Below are 23,825 nucleotides of genomic sequence, written 5' to 3'. Positions count from 1 at the left end.
AGTTCCACTGCCCCCAAATCCCCGGTGCTCCACCTATTCATTCCCCCCACCCCACTTAGCCCCTGGCAACCTCGGATCCTTTTACTGTTTCCACAGAGTTGGTCTTCTCCAGATTGCGACACATTTGGAATCATACAGCCTGTAGCCTTTCAGGTTGGCTTCTTTCACTTAGTAATATGCATGCAAGTTTCCCCCATGTCTTTTCATGGCTTGGCAGCTCATTTCTTTTTAGCACTGAGCAATATTCCACTGTCTGGATGGCCCACAGCGTATTCATCCACTCACCGACCTAGGGGCATGTTGCTTACCTCGAAGTTTTGGCAATTACGAATAAAGCTGCTATAAACACCCATGTGCATGGTTTTGTGTGGACACAGTTTTTTACTCCTTTTGTGTTAATACCAAGCATCATGACTGCTGGATCATATAGTAAGAGTATGTTTAGTTTTGGAAGAAATTTCCAACTTTACATTTAAAGTGGGTTTCTTGTAGACAACACATACAGTTGGTCTTATTTTTCTACCCATCTTTCCACTCTCCTTCTCCCCTGGAAGTCCTGTCTCCCTCCATACCAGCTTCAATCCCATGGACTAGCATTAAAATCTCCATCACATACACCTCAGTTCCTCTGCCCCTCTCTTGATTTGTTGTATTCTTCGGCAAAAATACAATCTTGATAAAATCTTATTCTGTACCTCCTCCATGCCGGCACCCAGAAAGGTGAATGTGGTTAGAAAACGTCAACCGTATTGCTTAGTCCCATTTTAAATTTCTGACCGTGAATCTTAAATGGGTCCTTATTGTTCTCAGCAATCATATCCTGTCTTCCCAATCTATTCACTCTTAAAATTCTCCTAAAAATGATTTCAGACCTCCTCTCCTTAAATTTCTATCACCTCCTCCCCAATTCTGACTCTCAGCTGATAATTTTTCTTGCTATTTCACTAAAAAAAAAAAACCCTGAAGTGATAGAAAGAAAATGTCCAGAGAGTCCTACCACCAATGCTAGCATCCTCAGCCACATAGCTGACCTTCCTCCTACTATGGATAAGCCATGTGTTACTCTACCTGAGTTCATTCCTGTACATACAAACTAATCCAATCATGTGTCACATGCTATTGAACTACTGAATTAATATAATAATCTTCTGACATCATATACAAGGATCAGCATTAATTATCTACTAAAAATTCCCATCAAAATACAAAATATTATGGTTTCTCCCACCAGGAGAAAGAAGGGAGGGAGGGAAGGAAGAAGGATGAGAGGGGGAAAAGGAAAGCTTTTCCTGACTCTACTCCTCCAACCAGCTACTGATCCATTTCTCTGCTCTCCTTTGCAATAAACTCCTCCAAAGCACCATCTATATAACTGGCTCCAATTCCCTCTCTTACAAAACTCTAATTCTCACCAGTCCTGCCCCCCACTCTCCCAAATGCGCTCCCATCACGGTGACTAATGGCCTCCAAATTGCTAAATACAATGGTCAATTCTCAGTCCTCCTATTATTTAGGAATAACGACCCTATGAGCTTTATAGGGTAATTGTGACCATTTAATGAAATGCTTAGAACACTTTTACTGTAAACTGTTGCTGTAATCATTTCTGAAACAAATTCGGACTAAATGGCAGACACAGACCACCTCCCAGCTTCCAGCATGCACACACACGGTAGTCTAGCTCCATGTGTACGTCAGTGGGGGCTTTCAGCACAAGCTCCTCCTCCACAACTGGGCCTCTGAAGGGAGCCAAGGGCATTGGGTCTGAGGCCCACACTCTGTGCATCTAATGTCGGAGGCGTCCAATGAGGAATGAGTGTTAATTATCCTGTATTGTGTGGGCGTTTCCACAGCATCAGTCTGAGAAATTAACTAAACTTTTGACCAATGAGAGTAATAAGCTTTCTCTTTTCTAATTTAAGTTTGACAGTAGCTTTGAAAATGTTTGAGAGTTGGGGTTTTGAACGGAAGTCAAGCAAGCTAATAATTTCCTGAAATTGGTGTTGTCAAAACAATAGCTTCAGCACCAAAAATTCAAAAGTATCAATACTAAATGTTAAGTATCAATGTTAAACAGCTTTGGTTTATCCTCTGTGTTGAAGCCAGAGACTCATCTCAACAATAAATGACCTTGTGAAATTTATGGACCAAAAGGAAAGGGAAGAAATTCTGAACCAGGCGAAAATCAAAGAATCTCTGTTAATATCTGCGGTGAGCAGAGCACAAGAAATAGATGGAAGAAGAATATCAAAAACTGTTCAATGCATTCAAAGTGGCATTTGAGCAACGATCTGAAGGAGCTGAGAGAGCTGCCCGTGTAGCTACCCAGGACAGAGCACTCCAAGCACAGAGAATAAGCAGTGCACAGACATGGTCCGTGCCAAGCGTGTCTGAAGAACCAGAGGGTCAGAGTGGCTGGAGCAGACCGCGGGAGGACAAGGACGATTGGAAATAGGACCAGAGGCAGAATGGAGAGGCTAGACAATGTGTGTCCCTAGAGGACAGCACGACTGTATACTCTGAGTGGCTGGGGAGCCACTGGAGAGTTTCTCTTTAACTGACGTGCGGACAACACACTGCAGAGGACCAGGACAGAATCAGGGAGACCAGTTAGGAGTCTCTGGGGTCAGTCCAAGTTAGAGACGACAGTGGTTTGGACCAAGGTAAAAAGTAGAACTGGTGAAAGTATATATACTTCACCACTTTTCTCTTTTTTCTCTCCTGCATTGTCAGATGCATAACCTGACAATGCAGGAGAGAAAAAAGAAGATTACTAAAGCCACATCCTTGAGTAGGCACAGTGATATCCAGCACATGAGTGGAGGAGCTGACCTCAGACAGAAGCGGAGCAGTTCATCCACAGTGAGAAAGGGGAAGAGAGTCCACGAACACAGATGCATGAAGGGAGAACACGTGACAGTGTGAGCGTGTGGCACTTCTCTTCTGATGACTTCTCCTTCCCGAGTAAAATAGGAAACAAGGTCTTTATCTGAGCACTAGGAGAACGGGGAGGCATTAGAAGACTGAGGAAAGGGAAGGGTATGACATGCTTGTCTAGGAGAGAGGGAGCACACCTGAGGTCGCAGTCAGTGAGTGTGCCACATGCCTGAGGAGCGCAGCGGTGTGTTGTCCTGCCGCACTCCCTGTGCAGAGGCAGAAGCAGAGCAGCGGAAAGTTAGACTCGACCAAGGTCAGGCTTTTATCCAGTGAGGAGGATGAAATAAGAGGAGGGCGAGAGAGTTGTAATATGTACAGAGATGACTGTAACGATTCCCCATAAAATATAAGCTCTGCGAGGAGGGAAACAGTGGCCTAAGGAATGAAAACCAGAGTAAAGGTGGTCTGGCAGATCAAAGGATTGCTCGAGTTCGGGGCTTACAGGGAGTGAGCTGGACATACAGGAGCTGGTGATCAGAGGGGAAGATTTGAAGTTGGGGTCCTGGATCTGTTAGAAATACCTAAGAGAGTGAGTGGTAGAGTTAGAGTTGAGGATGGGTCATTAGAAAAGGTTTTATCAAGGAAATGAGAAAGCAGGGCAATGGGAGGGTCACTTTCCTAGATACTGAAAGCACCATAAGTGACAGCAGCAGTAACTGTGGGACAGGGACAGTGACGCTGACAGTGAGACGGGAGCTAAACCCTTCAGGGAAGGTGAGAGAGCGACCCAGAGACAAGAGAGTGACTGATGCAATAGTGCCCTCTTATCTGGGATTTCAGTTACCACAGCTTCAGTTACCCACGATCACCTATGGTTCAAAAATACCAAATGAAAACTCCAGAAACAAACAGTAAGTGTTAGATTGCATGCTGTTCTGAGTAGTGTGCTGCAGTCTCCCACTATGCCGTGTCCCATCCGGGACGTGAGGCATCCCTTTGCCCAGCGTAACCACACTGTAAACACTGCCCACCATCAGTCACTCAGCAGTCATCTCGGTTATCAGATCGACTGTCGTATCTCAGGGCTGGTGTCCATGTCACCCTTACTGTACTTGATTATGCCACATTCACATATTTATTGCAGTACACTGTAACTGTTTTATTTCGTTATTATTGTTTTTAATCTCTCACTGTGCTTAACTTGTAATTTTACCGTAGGTATGGGTATATAGGAAAAACATGGTATATATAGGATTTGGTAAGATCCACAGTTCAGGCACCCACTGGGTGGCGTCCACGTGGAACATATCCCCTGTCAATCATGGGGACAGCTGCATGGGAAAAGTGGATTTGGCCTGTGAGGTTTTGTCTCTGAGTCTCAGTTTCCTCATCTGTGAACTGGAAATGCTGATAGTCCTTCTTTTGTAAGGTTTTTACAAGGATTGAGTGACATGATGCAGGCTGAACATCTGTCACCCATTGGGAGTAACCAAGTTCGGGTTGCAGAAATATTGTTTTTAAGAGGGCACTTGTAACGTCTTGGGTGTATGTCTCAGTTAAAGTTGAAGAGTGTGGCTTGGGAGGCTCACTGAGCTGAGAGATAACCCAGAAAATCACAACCATCATAATTCCCCCAGGATGTTCTGATAAGCCTGGGCCACACAACTATCAGGTTCTCTCCATCAGTTCCAGCCATCAGCAGACACCAGGCTTGCCGCCTTTCAGCTGGAGTGTCCAATGCAGTAGGCAGAAACCTAACTACTTACTCTGGTGTGTCTCCCCACGCTCTGGCCAGCTAGTGATAGAGCCCAGGGAAGTGAGAGTCCCTAATGAGATGGAGCCCCAGATTCTGAACTGCACTGAACCCAGAAATGTGCTGAGGCTCTGGGGCAGTACAGCCTGACTTGCTCCTAGCATGGGGAGCTTGGACCAAGGCCTGGGTCAAGGCCTTTCCACTTCTTTTCTGTATCCATCCGTGAATTCAGCTGTAGATAGGAGTTTCCAACAGGAGATGAGGTCTTGTCTAGTTAATAGGGAAGTTTATGTTTCACTAGAAACAAGCAATAATTTTCAGAGACCCCTTGTTACTGAGAAAGCGACAACAAAGTTGATGGAGTGGGGGCTGGAGATTCAGAGAAACTGAGCTGCTGCAGCAGGACTGCCAGAGCTGAATGGGTCCGTGTGATGAAGTGACCCTTCTTGTCCATTCCTGAGCTCCCCACCTTTGGCTCATTGGCTCTCTCGGGTTATCTTAGCTGGGACGAGCTCTGAGCAAGCTTTACTTAGCATTACTTTTGTGCAATCCTGAGAGTGGATCCTTAGCCTCCTGCACCCCCACACTACCCAGTGACCATATTTGCCTTGCTCATTGTCAATTTTTCATTGCCGAGTACAAACAGGCTCTCAGGGAAGGAGGGTGTTAGAAATGAAAGAACACAGAACACAGTTCTTCATGTCACCAGTCAGCTCTCTGGACTATGTGCCAAAACCCAGAACACTGCAACTATCTTCCCTGAATTTTTCTCCATGACAATCTGCCTGAGCTGAGCAGTCATCTTTCTATCCAGCATTCCCCTTCTTCTCCCTACAGTATGTATGTACATTTACATTTATATATATACACACACACACACACACACACATGGAGAGAGAGTGCCACTCTTGTCTGAAAACATTTTCTTGATCCTCTTCCTTCCCCCAGCTAACTAACACCTTTCTCTAACACAAAGTGACATTTTGATGCGGCAGTGCTAGGAGACAAGAATCATTAACTCAGAAAAATGGCTGGGCTTCCGCCATTTGCCCGGCTCCCTCCTATTTATTGAGGTTTCCAAGTTCTGGAAAAGCAAAACTGCACTCCTGTTTATCAGCTATCATTTACCAGTCGAAGGCTGCTGACATTGATTAATTAGCACTGGAAGTGACTTTTGTCTGTTGAGTCCTTTCTGAATAGACTCTGAATAGACTAGTTTCAACTACGAAACCAACAAAGAGGCCTCTAGGGAAAACATCTGGGGGAGCAGTGGTATGAGGGTGACATGAAACATTCTTTTGTCCATCGTACTGTGGATCATTATCTGGAATTGAAGCAGTCTATCTGGGGAGACAGAAGTTGGCATGTCACTAGGAAAGGAAGTCAGCCTCTCAAAGATAATTCAAAAGGTATGTCTAGGGAAGAGAAGAGAGCATGCTAGAGGCAACTTATTAAAAAAACAAACCAAAAAAAGCTCAAGGTCTAAAAATGTTTACCCAACAGGCAAGTCATTTAGGAGCCATAACTTGCCCTACAAAAGGATTTGTGGTAAGAAAGAATCCTGATAGATTTAAATTACATTTGTTTTTTAAATTTATAATTTACAAGCAGGTTTTCCAGCATATAAAAAGAAAGCACACCTGTGTGCTTCCAATTTAGCATATTAGCCATATCATTCCAGTAAACTTCCTATGAACAGCAGCTACCAATTTAGACTGGTGGTAAAGGAGTGAAGTCTTGGTTCCACTGGCCTTAGAAGTTCACTTCCTTATTACTCCTCCCTCAGAGTTGGACACGGAAAGCTGCTGCTTTGAAAGAGCCCAGAATGGGCCTTGGCAGGCGTCCAAATCACCTACAGAACAAGGTAAAAAGATTCCTGAGCCTTATCTCCAGGAATTCTGACTTGATAAGTCTGCAACAGGGCCCAGTGGCTGCCGTTTTAGCAGGCCTAGCGTGACTCTGATGCTGGTGGCCCAATGGAGCACACCTTGACAAATCCTGGCCTAGAGAAGACGCCCTCTAGGCTGTTGTGTCAAGAGAAACTGCCCTGCCTTTTGGAGCCAGCACATTCCCCAGTTCTAATGCTCTCCATAAGCTCACACTTGGTGCACAGCTGCTGCTCGGAACTGCTGTGCTGGGCAAGCCAATCTGTGGGGCCCAGTGTGACACACCCCTGATTTCTCTTTATTCTGTTAGAACGATTACAGGAAGTTATCTATGCAATGCAAGGATTTTGTGGTGGGCGTGCTGGACCTATGCCGAGACACAGAAGAGGTGGAAGCGATTTTAAATGGTGATGTGAACTTCCAAGTCTGGTCCGACCACCACCGTCCAAGTCTGAGCCGGATCAAACTCGCCATTAAATACGAAGTCAAGAAGGTAAGCTTCCCCACCTCTCCTGGGCTTCTCACCTCGCAGGGCTGCTGGCCTAGCTTTTTGCTCCTACATATTTGATGTTCCCACAAGGTGACAGTGACAACACCAATTACCCAACTTAACTGCTCAGAGCCCCTCTCACTAACCCCCCTGCCCGGACCCCCAGCCAACCAGGAGAGAGACGTCATGACAGTCCTTCCATGACTAGGCCTGGAGCCTCGAGAACCAAAGAGGGGATTTCAGCCTCCAAACCACTGAGAGGACCAAAGTCACAGTTAGTGTTCCCATCAGTGAGGTGGTCAGTTCACAAGTTTGCACAAGAAACATGTAACTCGGGATTTTCAATAGCATGTATTGCGCTTCCTCCATGTGCCTGGGGACTCACTGTGCAGAAAACGTTTCAGTGTAGAGGCTCTGTGGATTGTGGTTCCAGGAGGCTTAGAGGAATTCACTCCCCAGGCTTATGGAAGTCCATAGGAGAAAGCTCCAGTTGACTTATGAGAGCAAGCTCGTCCCACCGCCTTAATCAACCTCAAGATGTGCACTGCCACCCAGTAGCCCTCAGGCCCCCAGTAGCTAGTCAGACTGAGGCCTAAGAAGCAAAACTCAGTTATGGTTCCAATTCCGATGTACTCTGGAGTCTTTAGAATCTGCTCTCAGGTTAGGTGACATCATTCACCCTGATGAAAACTGCAGAGCTCCAAGATCCAAGATCCAAAGATGTGTTTAAATGTCAATGTGCTTCCCACAGGAGCAAGATGACCCATCAGTCACTCAGGGTGCCCCCCCACCCCCTGAGCTACTTCACAGGGCCAGTACTGGGGATATTTTTTTTAATTACTTTATCATTATTCAATTACAGTTGTCTGCATTTTCTTCCCATCACTCCCCCCCACCCCAACCAAACCCACCTCCCTCCCTTGCTTCCACCCTCCCCCTTGGTTTTGTCCATGTGTCCTTTATAGTAGTTCCTGAAAACCCTTCTCCCCACTGTCCCCTGTCCCCCCCTCCCCTCTGGCTATTGTTAGATTGTTCTTAGTTTCAATTGTCTCTGGTTATATTTTGTTTGCGTTTTTCTTTTGTTGATTATGTTCCAGTTAAAGGTGAGATCATATGGTATTTGTCCCTCAACACCTGGCTTATTTCACGTAGCATAATGCTCTCCAGTTCCATCCATGCTGTCGCAAAGGGTAGGAGCCCCTTCTTTCTTTCTGTGCTGCATAGAATTCCATGAGCCAAAACAACCTCTGGGCATTTCTCCTCTTGTCCGACTGTCTTAATTGGTGTGGAGTGAACTGTATATGGGTTTTTGTACAGTTCACCCACATACATCTACAGAGCTCATCTAGAGATAGCTTCTAAGTTTGATAAAATCTTCCTGCCCTTTTACTTTTAATAATAATCAAAAATTCTAAGAAAAACAGCTTTTTTAAAGACTCTGAGTCCCAGATATAAGATTGGTGAATCATGGAAAAAGTGGCCTTGGATAAACACCTGGACATATCCAGCGATGGGAGAGGAAGGGTCAGGCTACCGTCTGCAGTACAGGGAACTCGGGTTTTAGCCTATCCCAAGAGCTCACCGAGGCTTTTCATCAAAGCACCACAACCCCTTCCTGAAGCTGCTGACATATTCATGGCCTTGCAGTTCAAACAAACCCTGCTATGGGGACAGGAACAGGCAATGGTAAACATGAGCTTGAGCTTCCAGAACCACAAGCATGTCCTCCCTTCGCCAAGCCAGAGCATGCCTCTGCCTCCCAGCACAGGGTGAAGGGTGAAATGTCTTTGAAAGCCCAAAGAACAGGAGATGCTTAGCACTTGCAGATTCACAGTCATAGTTTTAGCTATTCAGGAGCAATCCAATGGCCCCTGAAATGCAAGCATTCATCACTTTTCTGAAACATGAATCCAAATATCTTAGCAACACTGTCCCTGAAGGTAGATCAGTCAGCTGGTCCAGAAGTCTGGCCACCACCTCACAGCTGCATGCTCCCTCTCTCTGTCAACCACCAAGTACCAGACAGCCATGGTGATGAACGGGAAGAGAAGGGAAACGCTCCATGATTGTGACAGTTCCGGTCAGAATTAAAAGGCTTTACGAGGGAAATCATTTACTCTAGTGGAATTTGCCAATTAGGGGAGTCATAAAGGTCTCAGGAAATATCCATCATGAATGTCAAGTGTCTGCTGCAACCCAGAAGTAGGACGATAATAAACGACCTGCACGAAATGTCAGCCTCGCCTACTCACAGGCTCCGGTGGGTCTGCCCTCCCAAGCCGGTGTGTCATCGAGTGACAGCAGACAGACTCACAGTTTTCCCTGACATTTATTCCATTACGATTTACCAGTGAAAATACCCAAAATTAAAAACTTATTAATATCATAATGAGATTTCAGTTTTAATTTATGAACTTTAGCATGCTTGCCTGGACACAATCTAATCCTAGGTCTCTGAGTTATGAAATGACTAGCACCAAGGCCTATTTACAAATACACTGCCTTTTACACCTGCTACATGAATCTTCAGGCCAAGATATAATGCCACAAAAAATTCCCAATGCTCTGCCTACAAGATATCAAAGCTAACCATTAATTTAGTGATTAAAGCAAACGAGTTGTTCTTGGCAGTTTCATGGGTTGCTAATAAGTGGGACTCTTAAGATTTTGTGTTCAAATAAGTCAAATATATCTCTTTGTTTAAAGACATTATAGAGCCTTTAATATGCTTTGCTACTCTCAAAGAAGGGGACAGTACGTATTACTTACCCACAGAGCTGTATCTCTCGTGGCACATCTGGCGAAGCTAGCTGTCCATGTCCACAGCCTGGGAAACTCTGGCAGAGAAGCACCCACATCCGAATGAAGTGGGTGAGGCCCTGGGGCTGGTACTGGGTAGTGCACTCTGCATCCTGTCCCTCACTTGCATGTTTGCCTCTCTTCAGGCGCCACCCTCACATCTGGTCCCCTGGCTGGCTCAGTCACAGAGTCAACCTCCGTTAGGTAAAACACAGTCATCCCACAAAGGCACAGGGACCACCTGGGAAACAGGAAGGAATCATGAAGGGGGTGTCAGGAGACTTCTGGCCCGATTCTGGCACTTACCAGCCAGGGGTCTTGAGCAAGTCTTTGAAGCCCTCTGGGCCTCATTCCCCAACTGCAGGATGGGCACATAAGTTTTTGCCTCATGGAGTCTTCTGTGAACTTTCAAATTAATTGATACAAAGGAAATGCTCTGGAAACTGTCAAGTGCCATGCAGCTCCACAGGAAAGCATCACTGCTGTCACTCAGCGAGGCCCCCCTTCCTTGGGACTACAGGGGTCCTTCTACCCCAGAGGCATTCCTCAGCTTGTCCTGGGATATCTCCCCAGAGAATGCTAGAAATGTGCCCCTGTGTAAGGACATCACTTTTATAGCCTAAAATTCCTCCCGAAAAGACCAAAGCCCTTAAGAGGATATGGTTGTTGTCCGTGACTTCTATTTTAAGAGGGTACCTCAGCCTCCCCAATAACCCAGGTGGGTGTGTCGCCTGTGTTTGGAAGACAATGTTGGAGAAGTGGCTAAGAGGGTATTCTTGAGATTACTACTTATTCACAGGGTCACTTGAGCAGGTCACTGGCCTTTCCTATCTATAAAATTTGGCTACTAATGCTTACTTCATTGGGTTATCAGAATCAAGTGGGATAAAGTATGTGTGCCTCAAATAGCCGCAGGCCTCGCCAGCCTGTGGGGTATAAAAAGCAAGGATGCTTCTCTCCCCATGCTGAGTCAGACTTGAGCTCAGAAGTGACACCACTTGTGTCTCATGGATAAAGGAAACAATTCCTCCAGTTTGGGCCTGTAGCCGACACACACACGCGTATATACATACACACGTACATACATACACACACATAGATGCACACAGACCTTAGTCTCCTCCTCCAGGGCCAATCTGAGTAACAGACTTCTTGCTGTCTTCTCCATTTCTATCCATCTCTGTCCTCAGGGAACTGCACCCAAATATCCTCCTTAAAGGTCCTCCTCTCACCCTGCAAATCAACTCTGAATAAATGCTGAGGGGACTGCCAGCCTCACCAACTGGGAGGACCCAAGAGTCTCTGAACCTGTTTAGGTTCAGCTGGCCCAGGCTGTACCCGTAAAGGGGGCCCAGTGTCTGGCACGTGGTCATTGCTGAGTGACCAGTCACAGAGACCCAGACACGATCCTTGGTGTTCTCTTCAACTTGTCTAACTGAGGACATACGTCTGGTCCTTCACGTTCACCCCTCACGCTCTTTCCTATTTATTGCTTCTTCACCTCCAGGCTCACCTGCATCATTTCTCTCCCCTGCATCATTTCTTCCTTCTTCCCAACTCCAAGTCTGTCTTAATGAGGATCGGGTGAATCTCCTGTTCACCGAAAGAACTCTGTAGGTGTGAGTCCTCCAGGGTCAACTCTCAAAGCAGAGTAGGACAAAGACCCACAAAGTCCTATTTTGCACAATAGAGGCCTTAACTCCACCTTTAAAGGAGATGCAGGACCCTTCGGACGTAACTAATCAAAGGTCTGATACAAAAACAAAGAGAAAACATAAATATCTTGTCCAAAATTACACTATTCCCACTGCAGAAAGCACGTCTCTTATCAGGCAGTAATATCACCAGTAAGGGTGGTTAGTCCAACCTGACAGGTTCTGTTAGCCACCACCTTCGAGTGCTACAGATGCTGATCAGCCTGCCGGGTGCTGGGCAGGGTAAGACACAGTCTTGCCCCCAAAGTGCCATCGGTGCAGGTGAGGTGAAGACGGGTATGCTATGACTGGAGCCACAGTCGCCTCAGCACTTCACTAACCAAGCACAGCCAAGTTCATAGCAGTTAGCTCTTTCAGACTCCCAGGCAGCCCCCAGTTCCAGCACCTTGGCATGTGCCTTGATTTGGGGAATCTTGTCATGGTGCCAGCCACCCTTCCTTCCAACTGATGAGACTCCCCACTTCTCTCAAGAAGCAGCTCTACTCTGCCGAGCCTTCCAGTCTCTAGAATTTCAGAGGTGCCCTTACCTGACTCTGCGAAGGTCCTGGAGATTCCCGGCTCTACAAGCTTGTCTCACATGAAATAAAAGACCTGGGATGGGACCGGGGAGGGGAGAGGGTTGCAGGAAGGACCCCCTCACTAGACCTACTCAGTAACACAGTTCCCTTTCTTCACACTGCTGTACTAAGAAAGAAACACTTGAGTTTCACTCATCTACTCACTCATAATTTAACAAACCTTCTCTATGTCCACGACACCACCAGCTCTGTGCTGTGCATTGGGGAGACTGAGTAGACCAAGACCCAGGCCTTGCCCTTGAGGGGTGCACATAGCATCGGAGAGATGTTTAAACAAAGAGCGCCAGTCCTCTCTGAGCAAGGCAAACAGGAATGGAAAGGGGGCGGCTTGGAGGCCAGCAGAAGCACTGACCAGCTCAGTCTGGACTCAGGAAATGTTTCCCAGAAGGGGCCATCCTTGAGGTGGAGCTTAAAGGGTGACAGGTGCTGGGATGGCAATTCAGGCACAGAGAGGTGAGGGAGGACAACTCAGACAGAGAGAGGTGGAAGCTGAAAAGTCGCTGACCCTGAGGAAGAGCGGCACGTGTACAGACCGCGTTTAGAGGGGTGTCTGCCTGTAGCTGCATCACTGCGGGACTGAACAGACTGGAAAGCTTGACAGAACCAGACCCCTGGGGACACTGCACGCTACGCAGAGACACTTGGACTTCATCCTGCCAGCAGGAACCCACAGAGTTTTCTGTCATGATGGAAATCTTCTAGTTTCTACTTTCTAATATGGCATCCACTAACCTCATACAGCTAATTAGCACTTGAGATAGGCTAGTGTAATTATGGAACTGAATTCTTAGTATTTTTAAATTAATTTCAATTTTAATAGTCACATGTGGCCAGCGGTTACCAAGGTGGACAGCATGGCTGTATATGCTCGTTGCTGCACCCAATGAGCTTTCACTGAGTGACCACGGCCAAGTGTGCTGGGCCGATCTCGGGGGCATGGCGGTGAATAAAAATGGCATGATGTCAGCCATACCAGTCATCAAAACACCACACCAATAAATGAGAATGCAGCAATTGAAGCAAGCACTGGAAATGCAAAAACGTGGTATTAAATGGGAAAACATGGTATTGTAACTTCTGAGGCGGTTGTGACATAATCAGGGAGGTTGATGCAGCTGGCTCTGAGGAACTCATGCCTGCTCTCAGAAAAATCAACCAGAGGTGAGGAGGACACTTCTGGCTGGGGAAAAAAAAAGTGTTCAAAGCATGTTCAAAGGCCCTGTGGTGAGAGGAAACACAACATATAAGAGGAAGTGAGAGGTTAATGTGACTGAATTAGAAGACATGAGGAAGAGTGGGGTGTGGGATGAGTCGGAAGAGGCAGACGGGACCAGACCCTGCAGAGGCTTGTAGACCGTGACAAAGGGTTTTGTTTTGTTCTTCCTTTAAGATTCGGAAGCCACTGGAGGACTTTAATCAGAAGCAGTTGTAAAGATTAGGAGAGATGGACAGATAGCTCTTCCTCTGATAAAGGCTGGAAGGCAAAAGGGGTGGGTATGGATGCAGCATATCTGTTGGGCACAGGGACAGGATATTAATCAAGTTATGTTCTGTTGACGAGCAAAACCAAAGCTGCAGTGGCTTTTGGCACAAGGAGGTTTGTGTACTGCTGATCCTGCTTCCATCTAGGAACAGGACTCACTGAGGAACCCAAGCTGACAGGATAGCCACCACCCCAAAAGTTCCCGCCCTGCCACAGGGACATCCAACTCTGGAAGGACTCATACCAGTAATTCAATGTCACCCGGAAGTGATACACATTGTTTCTGCTTACAACTCATTGTCAACAATTAGTCATAGCATTCACCCCACCAAAAGAAGGGCCGGGAAGTATAAGCCTGCCATATGTTTCAGGGGAGGAAAAAAATGGAGCTATTTGGCAAATAGCACTAATGGCTATCAAAGGAGAAAACTTGAGGGAATTCATATTAATAGCCTTAACTTTTCTGCAAATCCGAAGCAGAATCACCCTCTGAGGGAGGAGGCAGGACTAAGAAGTTCAAGAAAAATTTTGTGGGAAATGAAGAGGAGAGAGAGCTGAACAGACCCAACAGCCCAGCCAAGACTATAAATTCTTTGGCAATAGCCTGTGTTCTCAATAAAAATGGAAAATCTCTACCAAAAATAAAATGGCTAACACACCAAGTCAATGTCCTCCATGAACCTCAGTTCTCAGCTGTCAACTTCATTTCAAGATTCCTTTATAGACACAAGACCCAGAAGTGTACAAAATGTGCCTGGGGGCACAGTGCCCAGAAGAGTCCCCTCAGAAAAGGAAGCCAGGGAGGGAGGGGCAAGCTCGGAGGGGAGGGGAGGGGGGCCAGGCCACTCACACCACCACTCTGTCTAAAGTTGGGCCAGGACCTCTGACCCCAGCGTTATATTCCCATGGCTTCTTTCTTCCAAAAATCACCATCTTGCACACATTTTATACTCATGCTGTAAATGGCTCCGTTTTTCTAACCAGAAAACTTCGTAGGAGAAGACGCTGGGTAGTAATGTAGCGTCATACTAAAGTATCATTACTTAGAGTAACGCCTGCCACACTAAAACGCGGCTTTAGATTAAGTTACAAAGTCTGCTGGCCTGCAGGGGCCTCCCAGATAAGGCGGACACTGCTCCAATCCCAGAATGCCTCCTGGCCCAAGTCAGAGGCAATGAGACCCAGCAGCAGACGCACAACTGGCTGAAACCCATCACCCCGGTGCACAGACACTAGAGAGAGGGCAGATGACCTCTGCTGGGGATCTCTTTCATTTCCTCCATCTGCACAGGGCCAGTGAGCAAGGGGACCTGGGGACACCAGGGCTCTCTAGAGGACGTCTGAGAGGTCAGTCAGAAGCTCACATACCCTGAGCAGACCTTCTCCCACTGTGTTTTCCTGCCAAGGCATCGCTGTAACAGATGCTCAGAGTTAAGAAGATCAGAGTTGTCAGAAACACAGCCTGGCGGGTCAGGCACTCCCCCAAACTGCGCCCCAGGATGTCTGCCAGCTGCCAGGTGCTGTGGGAATCCATTGGCGTCGAAAGCACCCATCAGCATCCTCTTTGGGATTCCTCTCAGCACTTCCGTGACCTTAGCTTGGCCACGTGGGGCAAAAATGACCAAAGTCCATTAATCTCCTGGCTCAGAGGGGCTGTCTTTACAATGCAAAAGAAGTTTTGCTTTTTCAAGCAACAAATCTTCAGAAGGACTAATACAAGTAGGTATGTATCCCTTTTCTGCCTGGAAAACTCTCAGGAGGAGAAAAATAGAGCGTGTTGGGCAACCGTACAATGTTGTGGCCGGAAGCCTGACTCACGTGTTCAAATCCCAAGTCCTTCATTTGCTCTACGAGGTACATAGCCATAGACAAGTTATTTCTCTCTGAGCCTCAGTTTTCTTATTTGTCTAATGGGAACAAACAATAGTACCTAATAATAACTGACGTTTGGTAACACACACAACGGAGCTAGAACATGGTTAAGTACATGATGAATGTTACCTAATGGAAGCCGTTTGACGTGTTGGCTTTGCAAGCAGAACCACCCTTAAGACAACACCAGGCTTCTCCGCCTCAGCACAGGTGACATCAGGGCCCGCTAGCGTTTTGGATGCGGGCACTGTCCTGTGCATTATAGGGTATGAGGCAACGTCCCTGGCCTCTACCCACTAGATGTCAGTAGCACCCCCCCACGAGTGTGTCACCCAAACATGCCTCCATATGCCCCCCTGTCCCTAATGTCGTTGGGGGGAGGAAGAGGGACAGTATTATCCCCACTGCGAATCTCTAGGTTGGTTCCCAGGATCTGGGCCATAACCCCTCAACTGTAAACCCTGAGAACAAAGACTGTAGTTCTCCAAGGGTGCTCTGAATCTCTCTAGACCAAATGAAAGGTCAGATCAAACTCAAACTCATTTTTATCTCTAGAACAAACTAAATTCTCAAACTTGGCTACAAACAGAACCACTTGGGAACTTTGTCAAAATCGCCAATGTCAGTGCCCCATCTGACATTAGAGCTTCTAATCCAGTTCTTCTGGGTGGGAGCCTGGAATTGTGGTTTTTAAAGGCTCACTGATGAATCTAATTCTTGTAAAGATTGAGCTCCTAGAAGGTGGAACCTCTCCTCATTCATCTTGGTCTATGAAGACAGAGTGGGCTGGGTGGTGAGTAAATGAATAGATGGATGTAAAGTGTGAAGCCACAGGCTTTAATGCTCCAAATATCTGTAATTCCCCTGTGATTAAAAATCCATATAACAGAATTCAGAGGATGTTCCTGGCTGGCTTCAGAGTATGGCACCAGCAGTTCCATTCCCTCCATTGCTGAGCTTTTTGGATTTGTAACTCTGAAAAAGGAGCTCTTACTATCCAGAGAAGCACTCACACTGGTTCTGACCCTGAAGTCTTAGGGTCGGAGCAGAGAGGTGGCTGGCTCCAAGGGTGGCCCTGCACTATCAGAGTGCGGCTGTGGGGCCTTTGTCCTCCAGCAGGGAGCTCAGATCCCTGAGTGCTCCACAGCCAGTCTCAGGAGCCTCCCTCCACTCACCAGCCTGAGTTGCTGGCCCGCCCCAACACCCTGCCTGGCTCAGCTTTAAGAGAAAAAAGCAGAGCAGAGCGCCTCATGCCTCCTCTCTGCCTCTCCTCAGGCCCGCTGCTGTGAACCATCTGACACACTTCCTGCAAAGAGCAGATACTACTGCACATTTGCAAAAAAGATTCCCCATCCTTAATGTATGGGCTGTCACAACAGGGCAGAAAACAATTGCCTTTTTGGTTATTGTGCTACCTTTGTTCAGCTCTTTCAATAGATAAATATTTGCATGAGTGGATAAATGCTTTAAAGCATTTTTCTTCTTCTTGGTTATCATGTTCCCTAAGCCCCGACGCCTTAGCTTGTGGGACTATCATTATATTCATCATGTGCTGCATTTGTTAAAATAGTCGGAGCCAGATTGTTATTACATCCGATTTGCGAGTTAACAAGAAGAGAGAAATCTGAAGAGCATTCAAGGAAGGAACATAAATCCCCAATGCCCCCGAGAAATAGATACAAATCAGATGTATTTAATAGCTGAAAGTGAGAAGAACAAGAGCCATTTTTCAATTGTCACTTTCATCCCAGAGTCAAACATACCTTAGAAATTACACTTCCCCCACCCCAAGGACCTGTGACTAACTCCAGTAACTAAGCTGAAGACTAACTACACACTTCTGTCTCACCATTGCTGTGCGGAATGCTCTTATATGGGTTGAGTCTTAATGTGTATTTGCTCATTCATAAATTCCTCCCATTATAAATATAGTGCATTATTCTTTTATCAACATCCATATGCCTAAGGTCACTTGCTAATTTTTTGATGGCAGGAGAGTTTTGTAAGTAAAATTGTGGTGGTGAGAAATCTCTGCCTAATAGAGATGCTTTCATTTATATAATCCAGCCATAGCCATATCTTGCCTGGATGACTACAACAGCCCCTAAGTGGTCCACCTCTCTCTGCCCCTCCCTCATCTTCTCTGCCCCACCGCCCAGTCACCACCCCCCCCCACCCGCCGCCACACACACACACACACAAGCAATAGTCAGAGAAATTTTTAAGTAATCGAATCGTGTGATACCCCTGCTTAAATCTTTCCTCTACAAGTGAACAAGAGAGGCACAGTCCCTGCCCTCACGGAGCTCACAGTCTGATCATCTTCACTGCTGCAAGCAGAGCCTGAAACAAGGTCCTCGTGCAAGTGAGCAATCTCGGGAGAAACCTGCCACGAAGAGGCAGCAGCAGGATGGGGCGGGAGAAGCAGCTGAGCCAAGATGCGGTTTCAGGGAAGCCTAATAACTCCAGTCTGATCTCATGGGGGAGCCCTGGAGTGTTAGGTAGGGGGACTGGCCTTTTGTACACCTGCATGACTCAGTCATTAGTTGTAGGCTGTCCCCAAGGGAAGGGCAAAATAGCTCCCAGTGTCTGAGGGGACTTTATGGATAACAGTATACCTGTGAGCCTGCCTCTCTGTTCCTCAAACACTCAACACCAGCTCCCGTCCCGGAGAAGTCACGGATCCCTTTCTCCCTCTGCGAGCTGGAGCCTTCTCATGATTCACAGCTCAGACCCTCTGTCTCGTTCGCAGAGAGACCCTCCTGACCACCTTATTTGAGTGTGGCCACCATGCTGCTCCCCCCGCATCAGCCACTCTCCAACTAGTGTCCTCTTCTGCAGTAAATCCCATTTGTTTACTTATTTATTGTCGACTCCCCCCAACACAATAAACTCTTGGGGCAGCAGTTCACCACTGTATCCCTGGCCTGGAGCAGACCCAGGCAAGTAGAAGATTCTTAAAAATATTACTGAATTTGATAACTGAATGAATGAATGAATGCACCATACTTGAGTTTTCTCCGGTTGTTATTTTTCTGAAATAACCAAAATCCCACATTCAAGGTGAGAGGCTTCCTAAATGCTGTTGAGGAAACTCTCAGGGTTCTCTTGAGAATCAAAATGAGATACCTGGGACAACAGCCCACGATAAGCTACTAGATATTAGGCATTATTTGTCTCATTCTGGAACTCCTACAACTATTGGCATCGAGTCCATGGAAACTCAGATAATGACTGATGGCCTTATTTTATTTAAAAGAAAAAAGAAAGGAAGAGTCATTTAAGTACCAAATACCACTGTTTGATTAATAAAATTAATAACAATTTGGTCACAAATCGCATCCTGAAAAAATTACAAATCGAGTAATTTGCTCGCTAATCATTCCATAATAAACCGTCGGACATGTCATCTGACTGCTTCGCTTCCTCCCCTTTTGATAGGTGTCCACGCTCACTGAACAGGCACACTTGCAAACTTGAAGGAAGGGATACTCAAGTGAGACCTATTAGCAGCTAAACCCGTGGACCATAGAAAGATAAGTGTGACCCAGCCCTTGTGATCAGCAGCCTACATACCAAGCGCTGCACAGACTGAATCCAGCCTTTTATCCAACAAGGAAAGGATTGAGTCATGCAGGCAAAAATGATGTGGGAAACCTTCAAGGAGGAAGAATAGGTAGCTTCTGAATTAGTCCACAGGTGGGTCAGAGCTCAGAAGAAAAAGGGAATATAGACTTTCCAGATGGGGAAAACAGTGGGGAAAGCACAAAGGCATGGAAACGGTTGGGGAATTACAGACGGCGGGGTGAGCATGTTCAGGAAGTCAGGAGGCTGGGGAGAAGCGGACAAAATGAGGTGGGGACCAGGAGCCTGCTGAGGAAGCGGGAGGCCGTGAGGGCTGAGGCGGGCTGTGAAGATGTGCTGAAGCGGGGCCCCCTTCCGTAACTTCCCTAGCACAGACAGAGCCCTCGAGGCTGCCCTTGCATTGCCTCATGAACTTACTTATTGGATTTATTGCACAAACAACATTATAACAATAAGAAAAATATTTAGAAGGCAAAGAATCATCTACAATCATATGCCCATGCCAGTTTTCATTTGTTTACATTCTAGCAAGTCTTATTCATACGCAGACATGCATTTACACACTTACAAATATGGCTTAAATAATTCTGTGATTTGATTCACCTAGCATCAGAAGGTAAACATTTTTCTATTTTTTTCTATAATTATAATTCTCCTGCCAGCATAAGGTTGATGTACTATTGTTTATACATCTTCTCTACTGGTGAACACTCACTTTCATATATATTTGTATTTTACTATTATCACCACACAGCACTTTCTTTCCTCCTTTTCTGTTTGCTAACTGAATTTGAGAGTGAGGCTACTGAGTCAAAGAACACAAATATTTGAGAAACACACTGCAAAATTATTTTCTCACGTGGCTCCACTATTTTTCAAAATCAGCAGTATTATACAACTGAACTGGGTTCCTCAGTACTTGGCAAGCATTAGGTATTATTAGGGATTTTTCCCCTAATTCAGTAGACGTAAAATACAATGTCGTGCATATTTTGAAATGCACTCCCGTGGTCATGAGGCAGAAGAGCATCTTCTCTGTGAACTCAGCCTACCCAGTGCCACTCGCTACACCACACCCCCAACACCCTCAGCACGTCCCGCCTGGAGCTTGACCTTTTCCATGTTGACTTGCACAGCACTTGTGCAATGGAGAACTTTCTACCCATTAGCGTCCAGGTCAGCGCTATGTCATAACTGTAGGTAGCCTTGCTCCCCTAAGACAGTTCTAGTAGCAAGATCTGATAGCGTATATGAGAACAGGGATTAGCTAAGGTGCTATTTGGAAAAGTCCAATGGGAGGTGATGAGGGCCTAAAGTGAGGTGGTAGCTGTGCTCATAAGAGGAATCTCTGTAATGGTCATTTTGGAGCTGAAAACGACTCTGCAATCTGAGGCAAAAGTTCAACCTAAAAAAAAAAAGTTCAACCCAGAAGCTCCCGTGAAGGTCTGGCCTACCAACCACAGGATAACTGGCTTTACTCATATTCCTAAATTGTCCTCACAGAGATTTCATTTAGGTGAGGAAAGGAATTGCAGGCCACTTAGGAGCCTGGAGGACATTGTGGTAGGATGGGGCCATGCAGAGCCCTGGGCCCACATGGATGAGAAGCAGGGTTGGTGGGGGGGGGGGGGGGCAAGGAGAGAAGAACCAGGACTTGGGAGAGATGCTCGGAAAGGAGCTGTGTAGAGTACCCCCTCCCACTGAGCGCCAGCCTGCCCCTGCTCTTCACGTGCAGGCCACACCCTCATAGCAGCCTCAGGCATTTCACTGATGAAGGAGGGAGAGCAAATTACAGAAAGTTAAGCAGCTGGTAAGAAGCAGGGCAGAGAATCCAACTGACACCTCTCATCCCAAAGCCTCTGTTCTTAACCACTGCACTGTGTGGGACCAGAGGGCCAAGACCAGCTCTCCCTGCCTAGCAGGCTGCAGAGGGATTCCCAAAGGGGGGAGGTGGAGGGCACAGAGCAGGGGGCTCATGCTCAAGTCCACAGGTCTTGTGCGTGAAGGAAGAGCAGTGCCAGAAACTTGGGGTTGGGGGGGGCTGGCTGTACAAACTAACGCAGCGCAGATCCTCAGAGACACTCAACGTCTCACCAGACCCTGCACTGCCTGTTCTTACCCAGTTTCCCCAGATGATTTTTAGTGGGTGCAAAACAACACTTGACTTTCTAATGAGGACCCTCCCTCAATGGGCAAAAAGGAGAAGCTTCTCTCAGTAACCATTAGGCTAAAATTTAACGAAATTAAGACCCATTAGGGAGGATTTATAAAGACAAAGTTCCAGCAACCAAATCCATTAGCACCAGTTACAGATCCTTTGCAGATAGCAGACCGCTTCCCAGAGAATGGGGGACATAAGATGTATATAATGTTCTTTTATAATTGTAATTGGTTATAATATTTATAAACAGGGCGCACAAATCCTGAAGGTTCTTCACACAGTTCTTAAAGACCTGAAATAACTGACTCCTTTCCAGATAAACAATGCACATTTCTAATGAAATACCGTACTTTCAACATGTGGGAAAAGCCACTTGTGGATTAGAGGTTAGAATCGTGTGCTCTGGAGGGACACAGCCTGGAGTCGCCTTAGGCAAATCACTCCATCTCACCTTCCTTCATCTCTAAAGTGGGGGTGATACTACCTGCCCTATAAAGCTCTGGTACATAGTAAGTACTGCATGAGTGTGGGCTACTGGCAAATTGCAAATGTTATCCTTCAGGAATCACTGTATTTTGCAGTGTATAATGAGCCCTTTTTTGCCCAAATTTCTTAAGGAAAGATACGGCTGTGCATTACACATGGGTAAAATGACTGCATACCAATGGGTATAACAATCCCGTGTACACGGCACGCAGAAACGTGGGTGTGCATCACACACAGCAAATTCGGTGTTCCCATCCACAGCAGGTACTAGTTAGGACAGGACACTGGCGACGTTTCACCTCTGTCACAGGCAAGACATAGCCCATCCCAAGTGGTTATATTCTATTACTAGACAAAAGATTCTCTACTTCTCACCTTAATCTTTCTGTTGAATCATTTTACATTATTAAATTTTTACATAAAATATTACACATTATGTTCATATATTTTTAAAAAACAACTAGCAAAGAAACAAGTATAACCAGTATGACTTTGCTTCACGACTCCAGGGGTCAGAAATGTCACATCTTAACTGCTCTCTGGGACAGACAACACTCTGCAGTGACAGTGCCTGCAGCTGACTGCCTGGCTATGCGACCTCACACAGGTACTCAGCCTTTCCGGGCCTCACTTTCCTTATTTGTTTAAAATATCGACAGGATTAAATTAAGACAGGAAAATCAATGAGAACAATACAACGTCTGGCGCATCGGAAATGCTCAGTTGCAGTTGGCTCTTACCATTTTTTAATTTTTCTCAATCATGTGAAACCTGGCCCAGTTTCCCAGGACAGTCTGTCTCAGTCACCCTGGGGCATCCTCCTTTGTGCCGCCCCAAGTCCTGAGGCTCGCGGCCTGGGCCCTGCTCCCTGTGAGCATGTGACACCCCCAACGCGCCCTGATTGGCACCACCTGTCCCAAGCTATGGCTCCACTTGTTCATTCAACAGTGGGTTTCATTTTGAGCACCACTATGACCTAGATACTATGGTAGGTGCTGAGAATACAATTAATAAAAACAAAACAGACAAGCCTCCCTTCCCTCGTGGAGCGTCCAATGAAGCAAGATCTCTGGGCCGCACTGATGCTGGGATCCTCCCCTTCTACAAAGCAGCCACATGGGATTGATCAGTGCCCCCAGCACTCTGGACTGACCCCATTTGGGGATCCTTGTACCTCCTGGGCAAAGAGTTCAAGTGGAATCTGATGTCTGCACCCCACCGAAGAATTCCTAAAGCCCACTCCCTCTTCCAGTCTCAGAAAGTCTCTCTCCAACAGCAGGATCCCTCCTCCAGCCTCTCTCCTTCACTGGACTTGCTCCCCCAAAAAGGCCAGCATGTGGTCTTCAGAAGCATCCCTAAAACCCCAGAAACTGTGGACTTCCTCCTGGACCAGGACCACCAGAGCCCTCCTGGCCATCTCCCCAGGAGGTGGAAGGCGAAATGCCTCTCGTTCTCCCATGATGAGACGTCAGCCGAGAAAACAAGACAGACTCGTCTCCCCGGCAGAGATGCCCAGTGGTACACAGGGGTCAAGGAAGGAGGCATTTATGGCGCGCGGCAGGCGGCATCTGGGCTACACAGCGGTCAGAGGGAAGGAAGACACAGAGCCGAGTATGGATCTGACAGCCAGAGGAAACTGACACAGCTTTGACAGCCACTGCAGCAGAGCTCAGGAGCCCGATTTCAGAGGGTCTGAAGGCCACAGGGAAGATCAAGAACACAAGTGAGCACCGGCTGTGATCGGAGGGAATTCTTCCGCTGGGAAGGGGGAGGAGCAGAGGCGAGGTCTGTGGAGGGAGCTCCTACCCAAACGCCCCACAGAGAGAAAACAAGGAGTTCCAGGGACTGGAAACTGAAGAGAGGTGTTCAACTAACCTCTTGGTGCATAAAACCTAGTGGCTTTAAAAAAACAATCATTTTACTTGGTTACAATTCTGTGGGGTCAGGTAATCAGGCAGGGCTCAAGCATTAAGTTCTTTTGTGCTACACTGTCTGAAGTCATTAGCTCAGCTGGTGGTTCATTTGGTGGTGGAACTGGAATAGAACATGCCAGAAGGTTCCACTTACATGTTTGGCACCTCACTGTTCCTTCATATGGTCTCTCTCTCTCCACTTGGCTATGCTGGGCTTCCTACCAGCA

At 46.7% G+C, this 23,825-nt stretch overlaps 1 protein-coding gene across 5 annotated transcripts in view; it reads left to right on the top strand.

Annotated features, from left to right (window-relative positions):
* Positions 1-23,825, top strand: part of TRPC7 (transient receptor potential cation channel subfamily C member 7) — a 122,692-nt gene that overhangs the window by 32,117 nt on the left and 66,750 nt on the right. For 3 of the 5 annotated variants that reach the window (XM_045183942.2, XM_024575214.3, XM_053912992.1), the window contains exon 3: positions 6,827-7,009. The exons of the other annotated variants lie outside the window; for them this stretch is intronic. In XM_045183942.2, the coding sequence (XP_045039877.1) occupies positions 6,827-7,009 (183 nt within the window). The remainder of the gene's footprint in view (positions 1-6,826; positions 7,010-23,825) is intronic. 5 annotated transcript variants of the gene reach the window in all.

This window comes from Desmodus rotundus, chromosome 10, assembly GCF_022682495.2.
Source record: "Desmodus rotundus isolate HL8 chromosome 10, HLdesRot8A.1, whole genome shotgun sequence".
NCBI classification, from domain to species: domain Eukaryota; kingdom Metazoa; phylum Chordata; class Mammalia; order Chiroptera; family Phyllostomidae; genus Desmodus; species Desmodus rotundus.
The sequence above is the reverse complement of the archived record's forward strand: the minus strand, read 5'-3'. Positions and strand labels throughout refer to the sequence as shown.